The sequence below is a fragment of the Akebia trifoliata genome, chromosome 8, assembly GCF_017979445.1.
Source record: "Akebia trifoliata isolate Shusen 1 chromosome 8, ASM1797944v1, whole genome shotgun sequence".
NCBI lineage: Eukaryota > Viridiplantae > Streptophyta > Magnoliopsida > Ranunculales > Lardizabalaceae > Akebia > Akebia trifoliata.
In genome coordinates, this window is record NC_141382.1 from 51,148,943 (window position 1) to 51,170,675 (window position 21,733).

The following is a 21,733-nucleotide window of genomic DNA, read 5'->3' on the forward strand; positions in this document are numbered from 1 at the left end:
TACGATAACTTTAATCTATTCAACCTTATCTTAATCCATCATTTTCTATTTTGTCTCCTTTATAGAAAATTCAGATTTTTCTATCTAAAATTTCATCATTTTATATTTTATCAAAAAGTATAGCTTACCTTCAGATTTGAAGGTTAGAGACTTGAAGTAGATAAGATCTGATCCAAAAAAGGAGTTGAGATTAATTGATTTTGAAAGAAAAATATGAGTTTTTTTATTTTATTACTAGAAATTGAAGATTAGGTCATTTAAGTCTTTTCCCCTTAATCTATGTCAACAATTTCAAAACATTTGGGGTATCTCTAATATTCAGAATATTATAGGGGTCATGTCTAAATCATCCATAAATTTTTGTCCCTATTTTTTTAAAAATATTTTCGAGGGCAAAAGAATGTTTTTTTTTTTTATTTAAAAAAAGTACACCATATTTTTGCACTTTTCCTTTATTTAACTCATTCCGTAAATGTGTTCATTCGGAAAGACATGCATCGAGTGTCGTTTGCTTGTCATATTAATTCCTGTCATTCTCAAGGCATAGTGAGGAAAAGAAATTAAAAGGGAAGTCATCATCATTATAGAAAGAAATGGACTGTAGAGATATAACGATTAGACTTCCATTTTCTATATATATTGACGAAAATGGATCCAATGTATTTTTACCATTTTGGTCACTATCCACATCAAAAAAAAAAAAAAAATAGGGATAATATACTTATTTATTAATAAATATTTTAAAAGCTATGGAGGATGTATTTCTAAATTCTGACCAACTCTATTAATTTACCAACCTTATTGGCAAGCCACTTTATGATGCATAATCTTGTTCGTCCATTTTTCTTTACCTTCTTCTTTTAATAAGAAAATAAATTTCTTTATTTGAATTTACAAATGTCGCACTTTTGATTTGTAAAACAATGATTTTTTTATATGTTTAAATAACTGGGTATCTTTGTAGATAGTGGACCTAGCTTGTATCTGGGCTTTGCCCCATTTATAGACCGTGGCCTTGTCCAAGGACAAGTCTCGGGGAAAGTGCAATGCATGCACATCACATGCACCAAGTAAGTGAGGGTGCATCCTCACGAGTAGCAACTGAGGAATTAATGCTTATATTAGCTGGGTATTGCAATATATGATAGATACTTGATATAAAGTTCTTGTGAGAGCAATTTTTTTTTTAAATAATGATTTTCTAAAGCCCCCATCACAGATCCTTAGATCATTTGCCTCGAGATACATAAATCTTAAAAATTTTTCTTGTGTATCTGGAGGCAAATAATCTACGACTCTATGATGGAGGGGGGAACGCCAAATTATAACGACTCCTTTTTTTTTTAATATATATTTATTATTATTATTTTATTTTTTTTATATTGCATATTCACATTTCAAAGAAGAATAAGTCTGACATGCGCTTCATGTATATAAAAAAAATTGCATGAAGTGCCAACACATGAACACCTCATCATGACTGCAATTTTACGAAACAAATTCATTAATGTAAAAAAACAATATACCAATTTCATTAATATAAACTTCTAACAATGTGTTGTGAGACAATTAATTGGCCCAATGATCTTATGGTATTGGGAATTCTCTTCTTAGAATCATTATAAACAAAAGTGAAACTAGTTTTATTAAATATATAATCAATTTTTTATAATGTTAAAAGTCAATAACTATGAATCAATCGTTAAAAATTATCTAATCTAATAATTTTAAGACACCATTTAATTTGAACATTTGTCTAATAAATCCACCAACAACCCATTATAAGGCCGTTGCCAAATAAATGTCCCACAAGACACTTTCAATGAGAAGTACATCAAAACATCGACACATAAAACAACAAATACAAGCCTAGCATAAGGTGTTGGCTTTCATGGAATCTGCGCAGCTTCACATAAGATTGATGCAAGGTGTTCAAATTGAACTTGGTCCCCATTTAATGGTCCCAATTAAGGGTATTTTACCAAAATGGCCCATTATTTTATAAAAAATTACTGGTTCAAACACAAACTTAAATTGAGTTGTGATAATCTGACGCTCATTTTTTTCAGACGCCCTCGTACGCTCCCATCACATAATCGTAGATCCTTAGCTTCGGGATACACAAGCAAAAGATTTATGATTCTGCAACTGCCATGTTAGAAAGAGTAAGGGGGCGTTTGAAAAAATAGCATTAGATTATAATTAGTCTCTAAAATTTTACCGAGCTAGGCATATGTTGTACATCTAAATTGAATTTACCTTTATATCCTTTTTAAAATGCATAACATGAACTATTCTTCCAAAAAGGGTGCTTATTTAGTTGAACTTACTCTTAAGCCCTTATTTCAACTTGAAATAAATACTAAACCTTAAATATAGTTCTTTCATATTTGTACTTTTGTATAAGAAATAACATATATGACCTTTATCTCAACATGAAATAAACCCTAAACACTAACTATGGTTCAATCATTTTCATAATTTTGTAAAAATAAAAAATAAAAAAAATTGATCTTTTATTTTATATTCAAAATCTCAATGTGGCATAATATGGATAGCCATTTTGGTAAAGATAAGTAAATATCAACACAGATATATAGCTATTCTCATAAGAATTTTAAAACTACCATTGGCCAATTGGTCAGTAATTATGATCTCATACATGACCATTTTGGTACTCCCCACTTTAACAATAACCATATCAGAGGATCAAAGTCATGTTGATGAATTTTGTGTTGAAATTTTATCAATCATGCTACACTGACTTCGTTGGACGCTATGTTCAACCCTGCGCTGATGTGGAAGTGTACAACTAGTCATGGATTTCTTTCCTTGAGATACATGATAAAAAAATCAACAATTCTCCATGCATTACCATGTCAACACAGCAGTTTCAGAAAAAGTCAGCCCAGCATTTTCCTTTTCTGTATATAATTTGTGCCTTGTTAACGTGTACCCTAAGGGTACACATTAAAGTGCAATAAATACACTTTAAAAATTAGATTTGATATCGAAAATACCCTTAAAAAATTTAATTTTTCCAAAATACCATGAGATTCCAATTTCAAAAGTTTATTTATTACACTTTAAGGGCACACGTTAACAAAATCCATATAATATAACTAAGCACAAAGGGGTTACGTATGGAGAAATGATTAAAAATGAAATAATTTTAACCAAGTTGATTGCAAGATTTAATTATCAAAATCTCTTTAAAAAAAAGGCAGGGCCCATCATAAATTACAAGTTAATTAAGCGTGGTTTACGCCCCCCCCCCACATGTATTGGGGAATAATTAAGATACCCTTGTGTTTTCAAACTTATGATAAGTCCTCTTTGACCTTGATCTTCTTTAGGAGACTAGCAAGATGACCTAAATACCTTCTTCCCCAACCCACGACTATTAACGCTAGATTTTTCTTCTCAGAAGCAAAGATCCTAAATCTCCCACATAAAGTTTTCACCATTCTCATCAACGTTAAATTCTATCTATTTCATCTTGCAAAATACTTTTGTATTGTTGGATCTACTTCAAACCTTGAGAACTAGATACGATTTTTGAGGTGTAAGATTATGAAATATTGGATAGAAAAATCAAGAGTTTTCCATAAGGTCCAAACTAACTTAGTTGGTGAAGTCTATATATGATGATACCTTAAACCTAGATTTAATTCCCTCTATGATTGATTTATTCGTTAAAATAAGGCATACTACTCAAATAAATAAAAATCATCTTCCAACAGATAAAAAATAAATTTTCATAAATGTTGAAGGACTTGAAGATGGCTGGTCTTGAAAAGAAAACAAGAAATGATTTTTGGTTATAGATCGAAGCTGAGGGCAGTTTAGCCATTTTATAATTATTAAAGAGAAGACTAACGTCAAGGGGGCATGTCATAAGTTTGAAAACAAGGATAAATATTTGTTTGGCATCCTTCTATTTTTGTCTCTTAGAAAGATGAAACGGTGGCATTTTGGGAACTTCAAAATATATTTTAAACAACTAAGCATTAATAGTAATTTCAATCAATTCTTCGGGAAACAAGATTGAGATTATGATTTGATGATTGTCTCTCTCTAAGAGCCGTGTTTGTGTTTGTGTTTGCTTATGCTTTCGTCTCTCTCTCTCTGTTTAGAGAAGAGAAAATAATAATCCATAGCACACCACTCTCTCAGTTTCTTCTGCAATAGTAGTTGAAGGTGAGATATTTTTGCAATTAATAAGATTCTTGTTTTTCTCTCTAAGGAGATTCCCAATTTCCAGGGAAATATTATTCTCTGTTTTTTTTTTTTTTTTTTTATGTTTGTTGTTTATTCTGTTTGGATTTGAAATTTGAAGTTGAGCTACTGCTTTTCTCTGCTTTTCCATCTGTTCTAGGAATTTTCCTTAAATTTAGCAACTATAGATTCTCTCCATTTGTTTTCTTTCCACCCAAAAAAACGGGAAGAAAAATTGTGATAATTTCTTCTTCTTTTAAAGTTAGAATTCTGAAGTTGTGTTTTCTATTTATGAATATTAAGTGCTAATTCGTGGAAACTGATACATATGTTGTTTAACCGTGATGATTTGGAGACTACTGAAATGGAGAAATTCATCCTTCATGGTTAAAAAACTTTTTTTTACCCAAAAAAGTGTCGATTTTTTTTCTTGCTAACCTTTTGAAATGGAAGTACACTTAGAGAACTATTCTTACTTATTTTGAGACCTTTTTTTTTAATGGGTAAAGGGTTAGTGGTTAGCAAGGTGAAGTTGGGTTCAAGAGGATCTGAACCTAAGAAATGGGAACAACACTCCGCACATCTTACCAAGTTAGTTAACTTGGCTCTTCTTTTGGATCTCCTTATCATAGAAAAAGATGAATTTATTTTTAATTTTTTAATTTTTTTATATCAATGCCCATGATTAGTCGTTAAAGAAGAATGACAATGAAGGTCACAAAAAGGAAAAAAAGTCTCATTGATGACTCCACTCTACATTTAATATATGCTCTTGTAACCCCACTTGTAGCTAACTCATTGCCTTCTCATTTACAGACCTTGGATATGCAGGAACTAGAATTTTTCGTATGAACTTGATTTCCATATTTAGAGTTTTATTCTGGGTCCACTTATTTATTTAATGGTTTTTTGGACTGTGTTTTAGAGGACCAAGATTTTTTCATGGGAGCCAATCATGTTCTTTTGTTGGCTACTATGCCATACACTTTGGAGTTGATGGCAAGCGTCCATAGCACTAGGACTGATCAATTTGTTGGAACCCATTAATGATGGTACGTCGTTCCTTGCCCTCTTATGTCACATTTCCACATTGAATTACCAAATTGGTTTGTGGTACATCCAACACAAAACTAGATATAATAGTATGACAGGCATATATGTGGTGATCCATGTGGAATGTTTGAAACTTTGTAGTGCATTCTCACTCTGAAACAATGGAGTTCATGGGAATCAAGTTTAAGGCACAGATGATCTAGGATGCATCATTGTTCAAGGGTTTAGACTATAAATGAATATCATAGTTGGGCACTTTTTTTTGTCCGTCGAAAGAAGTGGAAATTTCTGTTCTGAAACTCTGGATTCTTGTGTAGAGATGCAGATGTTATTGTACTATTTTGGTGGAACTTCTACCACATAAAAGTTCAAATCCCTATATTGTTCATGATTTACTTGTTATTCATCTTTGTATCTCTTTCTCATTTCCAAAATATTAATTGCAGAGACTCTGCGAAGGACCGATGCATACTGCACATGGAGTGGATGAATGATTTGAGTTGTTTTTCTTAAAGACCATGAATTGCAAGAGTGCCATTTCTGTAAAACAAAGTGAATCTCCAAAAGGAGTGGCACAAGCTTATCATACTGCCCACTCCCCAGTTCAAAATACATTCACTGAAGAAACAAAAGGAAAAAATTTATTGGATGATGGCTGTTCATCTGGATGTCCATCCCTATATATACAAACACAATCACTCAGTTCGTCCAGTCTCCAACTAGCATCCCCATTCCAACCTCAGAAATTAATTCCAAACCCAGAAAAAAATAGCCACATGTCCCAAAGTTCTCATCTTCATTACCCCAAAAGCATGTTTTCTCGGTCTTCTACGTTCTGTACCAGATTATATTCATCATCTTCAACAAGCTCTGACACCAATCGGCAGCAAGGCAACCTACCCTTCCTCCCACATCCTGCAACATGTGATCAGCACATTTCTTCTGTTCATTCATCTAAATCTCCATTGCTATTAAGTAGGGATTTAAGTGATGAATTTTCTGAAGAGCATTCTGAGTATCTGATGAAAGACTTTCTTAATTCACCGGGAGATGATTTCGATGGTAGCTTTCATGGCGTGAATTATACAAGTGAAAATTTGAACTTTACAGAGCAATTGGATCTACAATTTTTGTCTGAGGAGCTTGACATAGCTATGATTGACAATGGAGAAAATCAAAGGCTTGATGTGAGTACATCTTATGCGAATCCTATACATATTTCTCAGAAGATGTGAACAGGATTGTGCTTTTTGTGTTCATTTATTGTTCAAATTTCTTCCTGTATATATATATTGAGAGGAAAGGTTACCTTTAGGGGAATACAAAGATGGTCATGGTTTATAATGACTGGGCTATGTGTCTCAACTTGTAGACTCTCTGCCAAAATCTGAACTAATTGCAAAATCTTTGTCATTCAATCTATAACTTTTTCCAGATCATTATTCTCAAAATAATGGGATGGATTTGGATGTTAGGATGGTCTGATTGGGTATATTTGGGATAGTTCTTTAGGAGGAACCATCAAGTAGTGTCACATTACTGTGTGTGCTTGCTATTTGTGTTGTTATGTGATTATTAGAATACTCTTTAGGTTTTTAGTTGATGTGTACTTCATTTTATTTTATTATGATCATTAAAGATAATGTAATTTCTATAAAACGGCGGTTGAGATGACTGCAAAAGATGCAACGACCAAGACCAACCTGCTACAAGAACAAACTTGATGTGTACTTTATGTAGGAAATATACGAGAAACCTCAGGTTTCTCCAGCCCCGACTGTTGGAATGACATGCAACCAAAACCATCTTCATCCTTTAGTCGTTCCTGCTGATGGTAAGATTCCTTTGAGACACCCTAGTCCTAGAGCTGCTGCTGCACACAAACCAAGAATGAGGTGGACACCTGAGCTCCATGAGCATTTCGTAGAAGTTGTCAACAAGCTTGATGGTGCCGAAAGTAAGCAAATTAGTTTGATTAATAACCAACTGAAACAGGTCTTCCATCTCACAATCTTCATTGTGAAATGTAGGGGCAACTCCTAAGGGTATATTGAAGCGTATGAAAGTTGAGGGTTTGACCATCTACCATGTGAAAAGCCATCTGCAGGTATTATTGTAGATTTATTTTTCAGATTGAATTTTAGAATTGATTCAGTTGCAATGTCATTTGAGCTCACATTTTCATGTGTCCATGATTTGCAGAAATACCGACTTGCCAAGTACATGCCAGAGGCAAAAGAAGGTAAAAATTACTGGAGAAAGGATGCTTGCTTCTTCTTCTTCTTCTCTCTCTCTCTCTCTCTCTCTCCTGTTTTTATTTTGAGTAAGCTAAACATAGTTTTCTTATGCTGAGCCATTAGACACTTACCAGTTACCACATAAACTTAGATGCAGTGTTGTATTAAGCACAAATGTAAATGGGACATTATGTGATGCTTCAAGGAATGTTGACTGAAACCTGTGGCAAACCATATCACGGCCATCTCTTGGATATAGTATAGCTCAAGCCTATGCTCGATTGGAACCATGATTGCATTAACTTCCCGGGAATAAATGGGAAGTGGTGGTTTGGATAAAGACCATAATTGGGTGATCCAAAGACCAACTACTATATCAGAACTTTCCTAATGGTCCATTCAATGGGTGGCTACATATACCTAGTTGGCCCAAAAAAATTTCATTTGGGTCTATGATTTGTTCAAGATGTTGTCCACAACTTAGCAGTTGAGATCAATGAACGAATAGACCGCACTACAAAGATGTAGGACAGGGTGATGGAGCAAAGATAAAGACTAGAAACAAGTACATCAGAGAACCAATTTCGCTTCATTGTTAGTGAGGTCATCCAACAAAGCCTTCTTTTTTTACTTAAGACTTTAGGGAAGAAGTTTCGTGAGAAGAGAAAGAGCATTCATAGTCTTTATTGAATCAGAGAAGGCATATGGTAGGGTCTCTAGAGAGTTATTTGGTGGGTATTGGATTGAAAAAGGAGTCTGGTGCAGATATATTGACATTATTAATGACCTGTATGAGGGATTGGTAACTAGAGTGAGCTGTTGATGGTATGATTTGCAGATGATTTTGTGTTGGTTGATGAGATTGTAGGGGGAATAATTGCGAAACTAGAACTGTGAAAGGATAGTTTCAAAGTGAGATATTCTAAAATAAATAAGACCAAGAAAAAGTATATGCAAATCTAAGCCAGTTTGACAAACAAAGAGGGATAACGCTTTATTTAATACTGATGAGGAATAAATGCCCTAAAGTGACCATTTACGCTAGCTAGATTTGATTATCCATTTATTGGAAGAGATTGGGGAGGCTGTTATTGGTTTTTGGTTCGAATTCTAAAACCCAAATGGGATAGGACTAAGGGAATTAGACCAAGTTATTTTGAACTCAGCTTGGTGGGATCAGTTGTCCAATAGCCGATCAGCTAGGTGACAACAAACCACACCTAGTTTTTGAAACATATGTTGAATTGGGTTTTCCATGGTACCTGGGAATCGATTTTTGGTATTCCTCTCTTAATTAGGGGTTGGTAGTTAGGGAGAGCCCAGTAAGAAAATTGCTCTTTTGTATTTTGCTCCATAAGTTCTCAATCCATCAATGGTCACCAATGGGCCTAACCTTTAGGGGTGAACCACATAAGTTTCTGTGCCTTGTGTGCTTATTTGTTTTCTTGTTTTTCTCTTGATTTTTCTACCATCATTTCTTTCGAATTCTTAGTTTTATTTCGTAGCATTGGACACTCCGTTCCAACCATTTATATCAAATAGCAGTTGAGTCAAGTTTTGGTTCTTATGAATGTTGCCCTAAAATTATAGGTAATGAGGCTACATAAAGATAGTTTCATTATATTATGTGCCTGACATGTACTGATGTGCAAATAAAACTAAAAGAATAATTACAAAACAACTATGAAACCAGTTAAGCTTTTACAGGGGTATGTTGTATAATCAAGAAACAACATGCTCATAAATTGACCGTAGCATAGGTGAGAATGTTGGGATGAAAGAGAGACTAGGAAAATAGACAATCAAGTATGAGCACATCCGAGGGACTCTAGTAGTAGGCCTAATAGGTGATAAAATAAAGACAAGTTGATGGAAATTTTTTGGATATGTACGAAGTGCCCAAATCATCTCAATAATAGCTTGTGAGACGGAGTGCTTAGGTGTAGGTTGAAGGTTCTAAATAATCAAGAGGAAAGCCAAAAATGACATTGATTGGCATAGTAAGAATAGAAAAATACTCCTGGACAAAGAGCATAGCTCTAGATGATGAAACAGAATTTATATTGCTGACCCTAAATAATTGGGATGAGGCATTATTAATGATTATAATGAGAACACTCATTTGCTATTTCAAGCACTACTTACCATCTTGTGTGGTAAAGGTACATGTTAGGTCTTATAAAAAAAAGGGTAACATGTTGGGAAATTGATTTTTTTCCTTTAGTGGGGTGTTTTGTGGAAAACTCCATACCTGTTACCCAAATAATTTTTTTTTTTTTTTTTAAATGCCTGTTACCCAAATAATCATGACTCCTTTTGATATTTTGCTATTGTGTTTTCAAGACAATAAAGCTTCCTGCTCTGAAGAAAAAGAAAGGAGGGCAGCTTCAAGCAAAGAAAGTGATCCACACATTAAAAGGTCAATATTCAGTGTCTGAATTTATATTTTTTCCTCTACTTGGTCATCATGCAAACATTGTTAATTGATCTTTCCTCATTCTTGTTTCAGGGGCATGCAAGTTACCGAGGCTCTGCTCATGCAAATGGAGGTTCAAAAACAGCTTCATGAACAGCTGGAGGTTTGTCTACTTCCATCGACGTGTTGGATTTTTTAGCATCTATAATATTTTTGGTTTAAGAATTTATGGTTTTATTCTCACCTGTAACTTAACTTGCACTATTTTGATGCTTTTTAAGAATAAATGTTTTCAGGTCAATGAAAGTCGAGTTTTTCGATTCTCACTTGCACACTTCCATTGATTTTTGGTTCATGCAGGTACAAAGGACCCTTCAGTTACGTATAGAAGAACATGCAAGGTACTTGCAAAAGATTTTGGAAGAGCAGCAGAAAGCTGGCAATGCCTTAATCTCTTCTTATAGTCCTGCATCATCAGCTGACCCACAAACAGATGGTTGTTCCTCACCACTACAAACAGAATCTAAAACTGAGTCATGTTCATCTCTCCCATTGACACATAAAGCTACCGACTGTATTGAAACTGAGCAACTAGCAGGTCAGAGTCAGAAACGGTTCCGGCATGAAACTAAGACAGAGGACGAGCCGGTTGTTGAAAATCCATTGCAATAACTGCTTAGTGCTTCTCTAGGAAAACAACTTTGTTTGCAAAAAAAGAAAAGAAAAAACATTGTATCATATATTACTTCTCTTCTTTTTCTATTTTCAGAATTGTTCAGCTTTTGTATATCTCATGTAAAATGGAATCTTGATTTGTATTGGATGGTAATGTTTACTAGTTTGAATAGGGTCAAAAAGGAAAGGGAGTGCAGAAAAATCAAGGGTTTTTGGTTATAAGTTGAAGATGGCGGCATTTAAGTCATTTTACATCAGTCTATTAGAGTCAACCGAGGCCATCTCAAATATTCATCAAGACGTTGGAAGGGTGGCCCAATCATATCTCGATTCCAATTGCCCAACTATAAGAATTTAGAACCACACATTTGAAGTGGGAGAAGAGTACAAGAGGCAATAAGTGAGAGAGACAGGACGGGACACCACAGCTGGCCAAATTACTAAGGAATAACAACAAACTACGCCACCACTAAGAGATGGCTTGACCTGGTTTAATTAGTCCAGTGGGGGTATTATTGAAAAGAGTCGTGCTGGAGTAACATTGAAATTGACATCGTTCAGGACATAGGTGTGTATAGAACCATAGATGATTCTCACTTGTATCTCGATGAAAAGTATCTAAGGGTTTATAGACACATTCACCATGGCAATGTCCCAAACGATGTCAATTTCAATGTTACTCCAGCATTTAGGAATCTCTTAACTACAAAAAAAAAAAAAAAAAAACAATCCCTAAAGTTTTGAAAACGAACAGAAATTTCTTTTTAAGAAAAATTTCCAAGGGAATTGTTCTATAATGCTCTCAAGCAGTTGTTTGTTGGCTGGTATGGCTACATAATTAAGTAGATGAAAAATGTACTGAAAGACTTTTTTTTTTTTTTCGAACGTGGTATCCCCGTTGATAGTGGACCAGATTGTAACCGGGTTTTACCTGACCCGTGCATCCAGCCATATCTGACAGGATTAATCCACGGTTGCACACACTGATCCACACAACACGTGCAACTTTAATCCAAGAGGTTACACTCGGTTTTGAACTCACGACCAAAAGGAGCACTCTCGTTGCTACGCCTTGACGCTGAGCCACACCCCTGGTGGATATGTACTTAAAGACTTGGTTAATTAAGTTCATTTATTATTGCGTCTGCAAAAAGTTGTACATTTTTTTTTTTCAATTGATTATGCCAGATTAAATTCTAGACCAAACTGGATCTTCTGTGAACATTACCCGTTACTTTTTATAAATAACACATTCAAACAAGATAAAAAGATAAAAAAGATCAGGTATAATGAACTTGATGAATGATCTTTCCACCTTTTGAGTACCAATATCAAGAGTTCAAAACAACTTAAATTTTCCAGAATTTGACTTCAGACATGTCTTTGGAGCTTTTACAGGTACTTTCACTTCTCATTACTTTTCTTCTTGAGGCTTGCACTTAGGGTTGCTTTTGTCTTCATCCACTCCCTCTCCGAAGCTGCACTCCTCATAAAAGTGCAGACTTCACCGACACCAGCCTCCCCCTTCTCTTTTTTATTTGGCCCCGAATGGCTTTTATTTTCAGGCAGCTTATTATAGGCGCTATTATCAGATTTCCCGTTCTGCAAATTCTGTTCCATTGTATTATTAGGCAGAGACTCCAAACCAGCTAAAATGGCCTCATCTTTCGCCAAAGGTACCATATTGGATCCAAAAGGTACAGTTACCTTGTGTTGCAGGATTCCATCGTTCCCAACATCAGAATTATTTGCTCCATCTTGAGTTAATTCACTTCTCAACTGCTGTGTTAAATTATGTTGTTTGTCGTCGATGGAGTTCACAGTAACTGAACTGCTGGATTTTGGTATAGTTTGTATTGTAGCATTGCCCGGCAAAATTTTTGAGATGCTGAACAAACTGTTGTCCATCTCACCAACTAGTTCCCTCCAGGAGGACTTCTGTTTCCATGCTTGCCCTCTTGTTGATTGATGGGTACTTGCTTTTCCGTCAGTAAGTTGGGCTTCTTTTGGGCACTCTGACTCTTTAGACACAGTTTCAGAGGGTGCTACTACAGTGGTGACATTGTCTTGCGGGATTCCATCCTTCCCTCTTGTTGATTGATGGGTACTTGCTTTTCCGTCAGAAAGTTGGGCTTCTTTTGGGCACTCTGACACTTTAGACGGGGTTTCAGAAGGTGCTACTACAATGGTGACATTGTCTTGCGGGATTCCATCCTTCCCATGTCCCAAAGCTTCAGAACTGTTCCCCACGGATTTACTTCTTGACTGCTTCACCAAATTCTTTTGTTTTCTGTCAATGAAGCTTTGGGTATCCAAACCATTGGATTTAGGCCAATTATGTTGCGCACCTGAATCTGTCAAAATGTGTGATATGCCGAACGAACTGTTTGCTGTCTGACCAACCAGTTCTCTCCAGGAGGACTTCTGTATCCATGTTTTATCTATGGTTGATTGATCGATATTTGCTTTTTGTTCAGTAAATCGAGCTGGTTTGAGACCCTTTGATTCTTCCGAATGGGAGTCACCCAAGTTCCCTTTTTTGTGTTTCGTGGATGTGAATTCATTTCTGTTGCTTTCATCTTCTGGAAGTAACCGGGGTTTCTTTGAAGTTCGATCCGAAGAATTTAAACCACCAGTGTTCTTCTTCACCTTCTGATCTTCAAGCTTGCTCTGGGTTGGAAAATCATTTATAAGTTGGCGTTTCCTGAACTTTGATTCCTGGATGAAACAGAAGCAATAAGTCCATTTATATTTGGTGACCCAATCTGAATTATAAAACCTACAACTAAAAGCTTGCACATAACTACGATAAATCACCATAAAATACGATACCTGATATTCGGAAAGTGTTCCCTGTCCCTGAGTCTCCTCCAAACCTAATTTGCCGCTTCCCCCACTCACCATATTCATCACAAGGTTATCCATATCTGTATCTTGATCCACGGCAGTTGCATCAAAAGGAACATCATCAACTATTTGATTGGACTTGTCCTCTTCTGTAGCCATGTTGGTCTCACAATATGCAGTTCTCGAATTGACTTCCTTCTCGAAGATCTTGTTCATCACAGATCTCATCATATTGAGCTCTTCCTCATTAATTTCACCAATTGGGTCTTCAAGAGCAGAAACCTGTTTTTCTTTCGCACTTTCAAAAGGACCACAGTGCTCCTCACAATCACAGAAATGGATCGGGAGAGAAGGAACTTCAATACGTTGGAAACTGTACTTGTGCTTGCCTGTTCCACTGTAAGGCAATGATTTCACCTGCATTAAAATAAATAAATAAGTAAAACTAAGTTTGTATTAAAGAAGAGTCTTTTCTTAAGCACCCTTTTTACTAATTATTTTGGCATTCTCTCAAACGAATACCCCATGTGTAAATATTGGAGCTAACCTTTCTTAACTTGGGAAAGAAAATCTGAAGCTGAGTCTTCTCTGGGCTCAAGAGTTTAGACTTTTCTGATGTGGCCATGACTTTATCTGCAACAACGTCATTCTCAGGATTTTTAGGAACTTCAGCGTCTTCTGCCCACTCTCGTTTCAAGCGAACAAGATAATTCTCTTTAGCCTTCTCAAGCCTCAACCGACCTCCTTTCCACATACATCCGTTATACTGCATGGTTATACAGACCAAAATGGTAGAATGTCATTAACCATCCATTAGAAAAAAGAATTGTTGCAAAATGAATGGTTAGTTTCTTCTCTGGAACATATTTTTCTTACATTATTTGAACATACATAGAAAATATCGGTAACCATATTAACAAATGACAGATTGTTATAAGCAGAGACAACCCTCACTCCTTACCTACTTTTTTTTTTTTTTTGATAACTATAAAATTATATTGCAAAGGGGAGAAGAAAGAAAATACAAAAGAAAGAGGCTGAGGTAGCCCCCAAGCAAAAGCAGGAAGAAATTACAAAGCCGAAGAAAACAACATAGCAACCAAAGTAAAAAAAAAAAAAAAAAACACTAAGAAACACAAAAAGAATCCCATCTAAACACAAAATCATCGGAAGAGAGCCCCGCAAAATCTGTGCTCAACTTCAAGCAAAGGTAAAGAAGCCCCAAAAGTTCCAGAAACACCATGTGAGACGTACTAGCCTTGCCCTAGAACACCCTGATATTTCTTTCTCTTCAAAGACCCCACGCAATAGCTGAAGGAAGGATAGCCCAAAGGTAATGTTTTCTACGAGAGAAGATATTCAAAGTCCACCCTTCTAATAATGAGATGACAGATAATGGAAAGACCCAAGCCATACGAAACCGGGAAAGAAATTTCGACCAAATACCCCAGGAAAAAGAACAACGGATTAGGGTGTGATTAACACATTCCCCATCCCTCAAACAAAGCGTACAAAATAGAATAGCTATAGGAATTCAGAATTCTGTTGAGACTATTTTCATATCCTACAAACCGGGAGAAACCAGTCTGTTTCAAGAAGATTATTTGAATGAGCTACTGTTATTTAATTCAAAACTATTATCACTTACATTCGTTTGAACAAGGTAGCTGATTCCATCAGCATCATTAACACAATACCAACTATTTGGGCCAGTAACATGAATCGGACTTTTTCATTTTATCAAGGCATGTGTCTTCAGATCTTCCCTTAATCCACTTCATTTCATCTTTCCTCTTCCCTTGATAGAACTCTCAACTTGCATGTTGCACCAAAGGACTTCTTCTAAAGTATGTTGTGATAAGTCTTTGTTTTAAATGTCCCAATAATTTCAACCTGAATGAATCATGGTCATCTGGTCAATTCTGTATAAATCAATGTCTTTCATTAATCTAATTGTGTCATATATCCTTTCACTAATCAACTTGCACCCTCCTAATTGGCTCTCTTATTGGACTTAGTTGCACATGATCAAACCGTCTAAAGCTCACGCAACAATCATTTAAGAATTGAACCGAGCTGATAGTCCAACAGGGTCTGACCGAAATTGTAACAAAGTTGGTTCAATTCAAATTTTTTTTTTTTTGATAAGTGTAATGTATTGATAAAAAATAACAAAGTACAATGAGGCCGAGGAAGCCTCTCAAAGAACTACAAAACAAACAAAAAAGTTAAAGCATCAATGATTACATAAAGAGTTCCATCTAAAGACAAAATCATCAAAAGTAGTCCCTTTGAACTCTAATTTCTGTTTTGACCAAAAGTACATCAAGCCCAAAATCTCTAAGAAACTGCCATGAGCACTTCTCATCTTGTTGTTGAAGACCCTATTATTTCTCTCACTCCACACCCCCCAAGCAATGGCCGAGGGAAGAATAGCCCAAAGGAATCTCTTTTTGGAAGAGAAAGCATTACTAGCCCATCCTTCTACCAACGAGGAGAACTTACAAGGAAAGACCCAATGAATACGGAATAAACCAAAAAAATTTGACCAAATATGATGAGAAAAGGGGCAATGGATTAAAATATGATCGACAGACTCCCCATCATTCAAACATAATGGGCAACAATTAGGTGTAATCCAACCTCGAACAATCAAATTATCCATCGTTAGTATTTTACCAAGAGAAGCCAACCACACAAAAAAAGAGATTTTAGAGGGTATAGAGTTAGACCAAATGATGGATCCCAGGAATGATCGCTCGACATAAGGGTTAAACCACTTCTGAAAAGAACTGACAGAGAATCTCAAGTCTTTCGCCCTCGTCCATTCCCACTTGTCCTGTTCCTGTACATCGAAAAGACACGATTGCAAAAGATCAAAGAAAGAGGTCACCTCAGTTAACTCCCAATCATTAAAATTTCTTCTGAACCTCAAATCTCAAGTAGAGTTGGAGTCGTTGCGTATCAAACACCGTTGGATTGTTTCATTTTTTTTCCGAGAGTAAGCGTACAAGGACGGGAATTGAACCGCTAGAGGTGATGTGCCACACCAACTATCCTCCCAAAATCTGATTTTATCCCCCATGCCCACCTTGAACCTAATCCCTTTCTCAAACTCCTCTCTTACTTTAAGAATCCCCTTCCAGACACTACACCCGTAGGTTCAATTCAAATATAACTAAGTTATTTGAAACAACTGTCAGTTTTGGAACCGATGGTTCCACCATCAAACTAAGTGAACAGTCAATTTTTATGAATTCAAAATATAATATTATGGAAAAGTTTTCTTTTCAATATAAAACTTTTGGGAAAGGTAATACAATTTCTATACTGGCGAGTTTTTTTTTTAAATAATCAAACCCTTAATAATACAAAGCAAAAAAAAATATTACACGATTGATTGTTTCACAAGTAAACTATTCACATTTTTAATAAAAACAAGTCAGTCTGACCGAATTAAACCAGGTTCCGACAAAAGCCCAAACATTTTGACAAGTGTTTCGATCCCATCATCAGCTCATTTATTAAAACATTTCCATGCAACTCTTAAGTCTTAACTAGTACTCAAACATAATTTTTTTTGGCTTAGGTCAGGCCTATTGCACCCCTCATCGTCTTTAAGCTTCCTCTTGAAAATAGGGTCACACAACACCAAAATTTTAACTTTGCCAAAATACTTATCCTTGTGTGACATAATCCTAACATTTCCATACTATTAAGTTTTCCAAGATCCAATTCCATTGCGATTAAACATAATACCTTAAAAAAACAATTCTGAGATCGAAGCAATTACTCCTTCCAAATCCGCCAATTAAAGCTCAATATCCTTTTGAAGGATCCAACCCTTTATTACTTCTCACATATTCACTTGAAATAAGTCTCTTCCATAATTATCCATTACTCCATTTTGACCACCTATTTACCAAAATCACTCACTTTTGGGGCAAATAAACATCCTTTCACTTGGCCAGATGGAATTTTTCATATAATCCTTATGTTCTTGGGAAAAAGAAAAAACCCATCTTTGAAATAATATGTTTTACAGTAGAAGAGTAGAACACAATATATTGAGATTGATTTGATTAATAGAAAAAAAAATGTGGGAGAGAAGCTGGAGACCTTGCTAAAGAGCTTGGAGAGAGAATTGTGAGATGAGGGTTGGAAGTCGATGTAAGCGAAGCTGCGGCCATTGGTTCTGACAATGTCGACGCCTCTGACTACTCCCAAGGACGAGAAGGTCTTCTCAAGATCTCCAACTGTTACGCTCCCACCCAAACCTCCCACGAATATCCTCGTCACCACCTCTTCTTCGACATCTTCTTTCCTCTCCATAAATTTAAGATTGACAAAAAATTGAAATTGAATCTGGAACTAGAACAAGACCCAACTCCACTGCTCCGCAAGGACAAATCCTATTTCAATGTCGAAAACCCTAATTAGATACGCAAGGACTCGGAATTGAGTTGAGTCGAGGATGAAGTTTAGAAAAATTAGACATATTTTAACTGCCTCCCTCTTTTTAGAAAAATTATATTTGCCTCCTTCCCCTTACTTCCACTTTAAAATGTGAATCTACCCCTCGTTTTATTATTATTATTATTTTTTTTTAAATTAAATTTGCCTTTTTCCTTAGGTGCATTTTACATTTTCATGTTTAAAGTTGTTTGCTTGAAGGAATGATATGTTAGTAAAATAAATCTTTTTAAATTTTAGCTAGAAGGTGGCATGAACAAACACACACGTATTAATAGGGTTTATATGTAATTTAAAATATTGATTGGAGGGTATTTAAATATTTACCAACTGATAGCTTTGTAATTTTGAAAACTATTCTAGAATCTTGGCCATTTTTTTTCTTTGTTTTCGACTAAAATTGCTTAATTATATTAAGTTTAAATGTGAAAGATGAGAGCATTTGTGGGATCCAAAATTTGGTGTCCAACCATTTCTACTCCACCTTCTCTCTTTATAATAGTATAGATAAGTATGATGAGTCAATTGAAACAAAAAAATTAATTATTGGTGCAATTATTGTCAAGATAATTGTGTGGATATAAACCTAATTATGATCACTTATTTTTGTTTTTTAAACGAAATAGGGTAAGGTGAGAGAAGTAGAAACAATATATAAAATCATCACGAGATACGTATACGTTGTCTTATAGATTACAGACACTTTCATTTAATGGAAAAAAAATGAAGGTACTTTCATGTTTTTTATGAATTCACTTTTAGGATACAACGTAACTCATATTTGCACAAAATTGAATATTTTCTCAAAGTTTGCACAAACTTTAAAGAGACAAATTTCCGGATGTCTTTTGCCAGTTGAAGATCCAACAATTCCACTTTTTATAGGTGCCAGCTAGTTTAGTTGGTTAAGGCCCTGTTTGTTTCAGCTGCCAGAATCTGCTGTCAGCTTTTGCTGTCAGAATCTGCTGTCAGAAACTGAAACACTGAAAAACTTGTTTGATAGAGCTTTGTAAAAGTGCTGTGCTGTTGACCAGAATCTGGTAATTATTGTTTGATACAGCTTCTAGAATCTGCTGTTTAGGGTAAAATGACCAGAATACCCTTAAGGTTGATAGTGCACCCAGAATGCATTAAAAATTACCAGAATACCCCTATAAATATATAATTACACTAAATATATATAAATAAATAAAATTATATAAAAATTAAAAAAATAATTATATTAATTTTAAAATATTTATAATTCTAAAAAATATATAGAAAAATTTATAATTCTATAGAAATTTCGGCAACATCTCCTCTTAAAAATAGACATATGAAATTTTCCTGATAAATAAAATACCTGCATAATACGCAATTCAACATAATGCACCCAGAATGCATAAAAAATTATCAGAATACCCCTATAAATATATAATTACACTAAATATATATAAATATAATAAAACTATATAACAAATTAAAAAAATAATTATTTTAATTTTAAAATGTTTATAATTCTAAAAATAAATTATAGAAAAATTTATAATTCTATCGAAATTTCGACATCATCTCCTCTAAAAAATGGACATATGAGATTCCTTATAAACAAAATACCTGCATAATTAATATTGATAATGCACTCAGAATGTTCTAAAAATGACCAGTATTATTTATATTCATAACACATCCACATAATATCTCATTTATATTCTGACATCATTTAATAAGTAATCCACACTACATGATCAGTATGTAGCATATGATGACATCATTTAGCTCAATTCTCTTGCATATTTACCAAGATCAGAATGTGGTAAATGGATTCCAATCTTATTTTCAAGTGAACAAAACAAATAATATTACCAGTAACAATGAACACAACCTAAAAGCACATTCATATATACATGTAGATCAATCAAATACTAAAAAAGATGATATTTCTTCTAGTAGCAATGAAAAAAACTGTGTACCGTGACCCATGGTTCCAAACTTTGAAAATAGTCTTTAGTAATATCGTGCAAAGCATCAAGAGCAACCTTATCAACTTACACCAATAATTTCCCCAAATAAAAAATAATCAATTTTTATTTTTACCGGCACGAAAATCTTGGTAACTAAACAGACTTCAAAAAAAAAAAAAAAAAAAACTTACACGTTCGAGTTGCAATTTGCTTGGATGCTCCGAAAACTTCTTTGAAACCAACATACAAATCCTCGAATGGTTTGAAATCACACCCGCTTTCCAAAATGCATCCGAGAACACATGAGAAAACGAATCGGGATAATCTAAAATCTAATTCAATCTATACATCTTAGCCAATAAACCTCTAGCAATATCAGTAAGTTGCAAGACCCAATTCATGTTCAAATCCTTATGAGATCCTCCTCCCAAGTTCTGTGACTGACTGCCCTCCATCTATTTGTCTTCTACCTCAGTCTTCAAATTTGATTTAGGACAATCCTGAGCACAAAATAACTAATAAACAACTACCATGCAAATCATAAATTTTTTGATGAAATAATAGTCTCTATTGAGGCAAAGGTGTCAGGTAGCTTAGTTGGTAAAGTACCAAATACAAAGGAACCATCATTACTAACTAATGTTGTTGGGATGTGTGGAACTTGGGTGAAAGCTACGAGTACAAGGAGCCAAACAATGACAACAATTCCAACAACAACAACAATAACAATGAGTATGTGACCAAGAAATATAGCTTGAGTAACACAAGGTTCCACGAGAACATTAACAACAATGATGTTCAAATTGGTACTCATTGTAATGTTGGTCAGTCATGCCATTTTGTTCTTAAGAGATATTTATCATTTAAAATTCAAAGAAATATAACTTTCATTAGATTGGTACCTCTTTTCAAAAAAATTTGTTGTACCTAAGGGTGTTGAAGTATACACATGATGGGTGAAATTTCCAACACCTAAATAGTAAGGACATACTTTTTCATTTTATTGAGGTGGTGAGATCAGAACTACCACTTAACCTTCAGAGGCATTGAAGGGCAATAAAATTAATAAATTTTATGTTTTTGGTTTAAATTCAAATTTTACTAAAATTATTCCTGAATTTCAATTTTTTTTCATTCTCCATTGGATTCTTAAATGTTCATTCAGAACTCAACCTACACTATTCCCACACAAAATATTTCATAAGTTTGAAAAATGCTAACTATGTATAAGAACCAACCAAATCACTCTAAAATATCAAATTTCCTAAATCAAAATAATTGCAAACTAGATGAAACAAGAATTTGTAGAAACTTTACCTTCGCTGCAACATACCAGATTCGTTGGGCCGAAGTTGACTGTTGTTCGTCCCTGTGAACTCAAATGTTTCGCAACTACAAAATCAGAGAAATAAAACAGATCTAAGAACAGAAAATGAAGAAAAATAGAAAATTTAAAATTTTTAAAATACTTAGTAGAGAGTTACCTTATCGATAATTCGGCCATTGAATGCTCGATTGAACGCCGGCTCTACTAACACAACTAATACGAGAAGAAACCCAAGAATCGATCGTCGATGGCGTCGATCAGAGATGCCTGTCGTTGCCAATTTATCGTCGATGGCTTCGATCGGAGATGTGTGCCATCATCAATGGGGATCTAGAGGTGTCTGTGGGGTTTCGGTTGAACGAAGAACAGCTGCGTGCTGTCGAGAAGAAAAGAGAGAGAGAGAGAGAAAGAATGGATGTGCGACGTATTTTCAAGAAGAAGAGATGCGTGATCCGTCGAGAAAAGAAGCTGCTGTGCAGTTCTGTCGCAGAGAAGGGAAGAAGAGAAGTAGAGAAGAGATCGAGGGTACTTCGGTCTTTTCTGC

At 34.9% G+C, this 21,733-nt stretch overlaps 2 protein-coding genes and 1 long non-coding RNA gene across 5 annotated transcripts; 1 reads left to right on the top strand and 2 right to left on the bottom strand.

Moving 5' to 3' along the window:
• The first annotated feature begins 4,042 nt into the window (after window positions 1-4,042).
• LOC147397629 (myb-like HTH transcriptional regulator family protein) lies at window positions 4,043-10,762 on the top strand. 3 transcript variants are annotated; one of them, XM_086449484.1, is made up of 9 exons: window positions 4,043-4,200; window positions 5,144-5,270; window positions 5,718-6,458; window positions 7,012-7,228; window positions 7,302-7,378; window positions 7,474-7,513; window positions 9,852-9,927; window positions 10,018-10,087; window positions 10,285-10,762. In XM_086449484.1, exons 3-9 carry the CDS (start codon window positions 5,790-5,792, stop codon window positions 10,594-10,596), a joined length of 1,461 nt encoding a protein of 486 aa, XP_086305610.1. In that variant the 5' UTR covers window positions 4,043-4,200; window positions 5,144-5,270; window positions 5,718-5,789; the 3' UTR covers window positions 10,597-10,762. The 3 variants fall into 3 exon arrangements, with proteins under 3 accessions (XP_086305610.1, XP_086305611.1, XP_086305609.1); XM_086449485.1 differs by lacking the exon at window positions 5,144-5,270 and having other exon boundaries at window positions 4,056-4,200; XM_086449483.1 differs by lacking the exon at window positions 4,043-4,200 and having other exon boundaries at window positions 5,088-5,270.
• A 1,050-nt stretch (window positions 10,763-11,812) lies between these two features.
• On the bottom strand, window positions 11,813-17,883 carry ROS3 (RNA-binding (RRM/RBD/RNP motifs) family protein). The gene is made up of 4 exons (XM_086449486.1): window positions 17,566-17,883; window positions 13,994-14,212; window positions 13,432-13,863; window positions 11,813-13,317 (listed from the first exon to the last, which is right to left on the bottom strand). The coding sequence occupies exons 1-4, from the start codon at window positions 17,776-17,778 to the stop codon at window positions 12,004-12,006; spliced, it is 2,178 nt and encodes a 725-aa protein (XP_086305612.1). The 5' UTR covers window positions 17,779-17,883; the 3' UTR covers window positions 11,813-12,003.
• Window positions 17,884-19,634: 1,751 nt separating this feature from the next.
• LOC147397631 (uncharacterized) lies at window positions 19,635-21,629 on the bottom strand. Its single transcript, XR_015180719.1, has 3 exons — window positions 21,347-21,629; window positions 21,180-21,254; window positions 19,635-20,362 (listed from the first exon to the last, which is right to left on the bottom strand). It is a non-coding gene; the product is annotated as an uncharacterized LOC147397631 (long non-coding RNA).
• Between the last annotated feature and the right edge of the window lie 104 nt (window positions 21,630-21,733).

Excerpts from the sequence above, each read along its gene's own strand:
- LOC147397629 (XM_086449484.1), top strand. The coding sequence starts at position 5,790 with ATGAATTGCAAGAGTGCCATTTCTGTAAAACAAAGTGAATCTCCAAAA. Across the intron at positions 6,459-7,011 it reads GAGAAAATCAAAGGCTTGAT|GAAATATACGAGAAACCTCA; the intron begins GTGAGTACATCT and ends TACTTTATGTAG. Across the intron at positions 10,088-10,284 it reads AGCTTCATGAACAGCTGGAG|GTACAAAGGACCCTTCAGTT; the intron begins GTTTGTCTACTT and ends TGGTTCATGCAG.
- ROS3 (XM_086449486.1), bottom strand. The coding sequence starts at position 17,778 with ATGGAGAGGAAAGAAGATGTCGAAGAAGAGGTGGTGACGAGGATATTC. Across the intron at positions 13,864-13,993 it reads TCTTTCCCAAGTTAAGAAAG|GTGAAATCATTGCCTTACAG; the intron begins GTTAGCTCCAAT and ends ATTTTAATGCAG. Across the intron at positions 13,318-13,431 it reads GAACACTTTCCGAATATCAG|GAATCAAAGTTCAGGAAACG; the intron begins GTATCGTATTTT and ends TGTTTCATCCAG.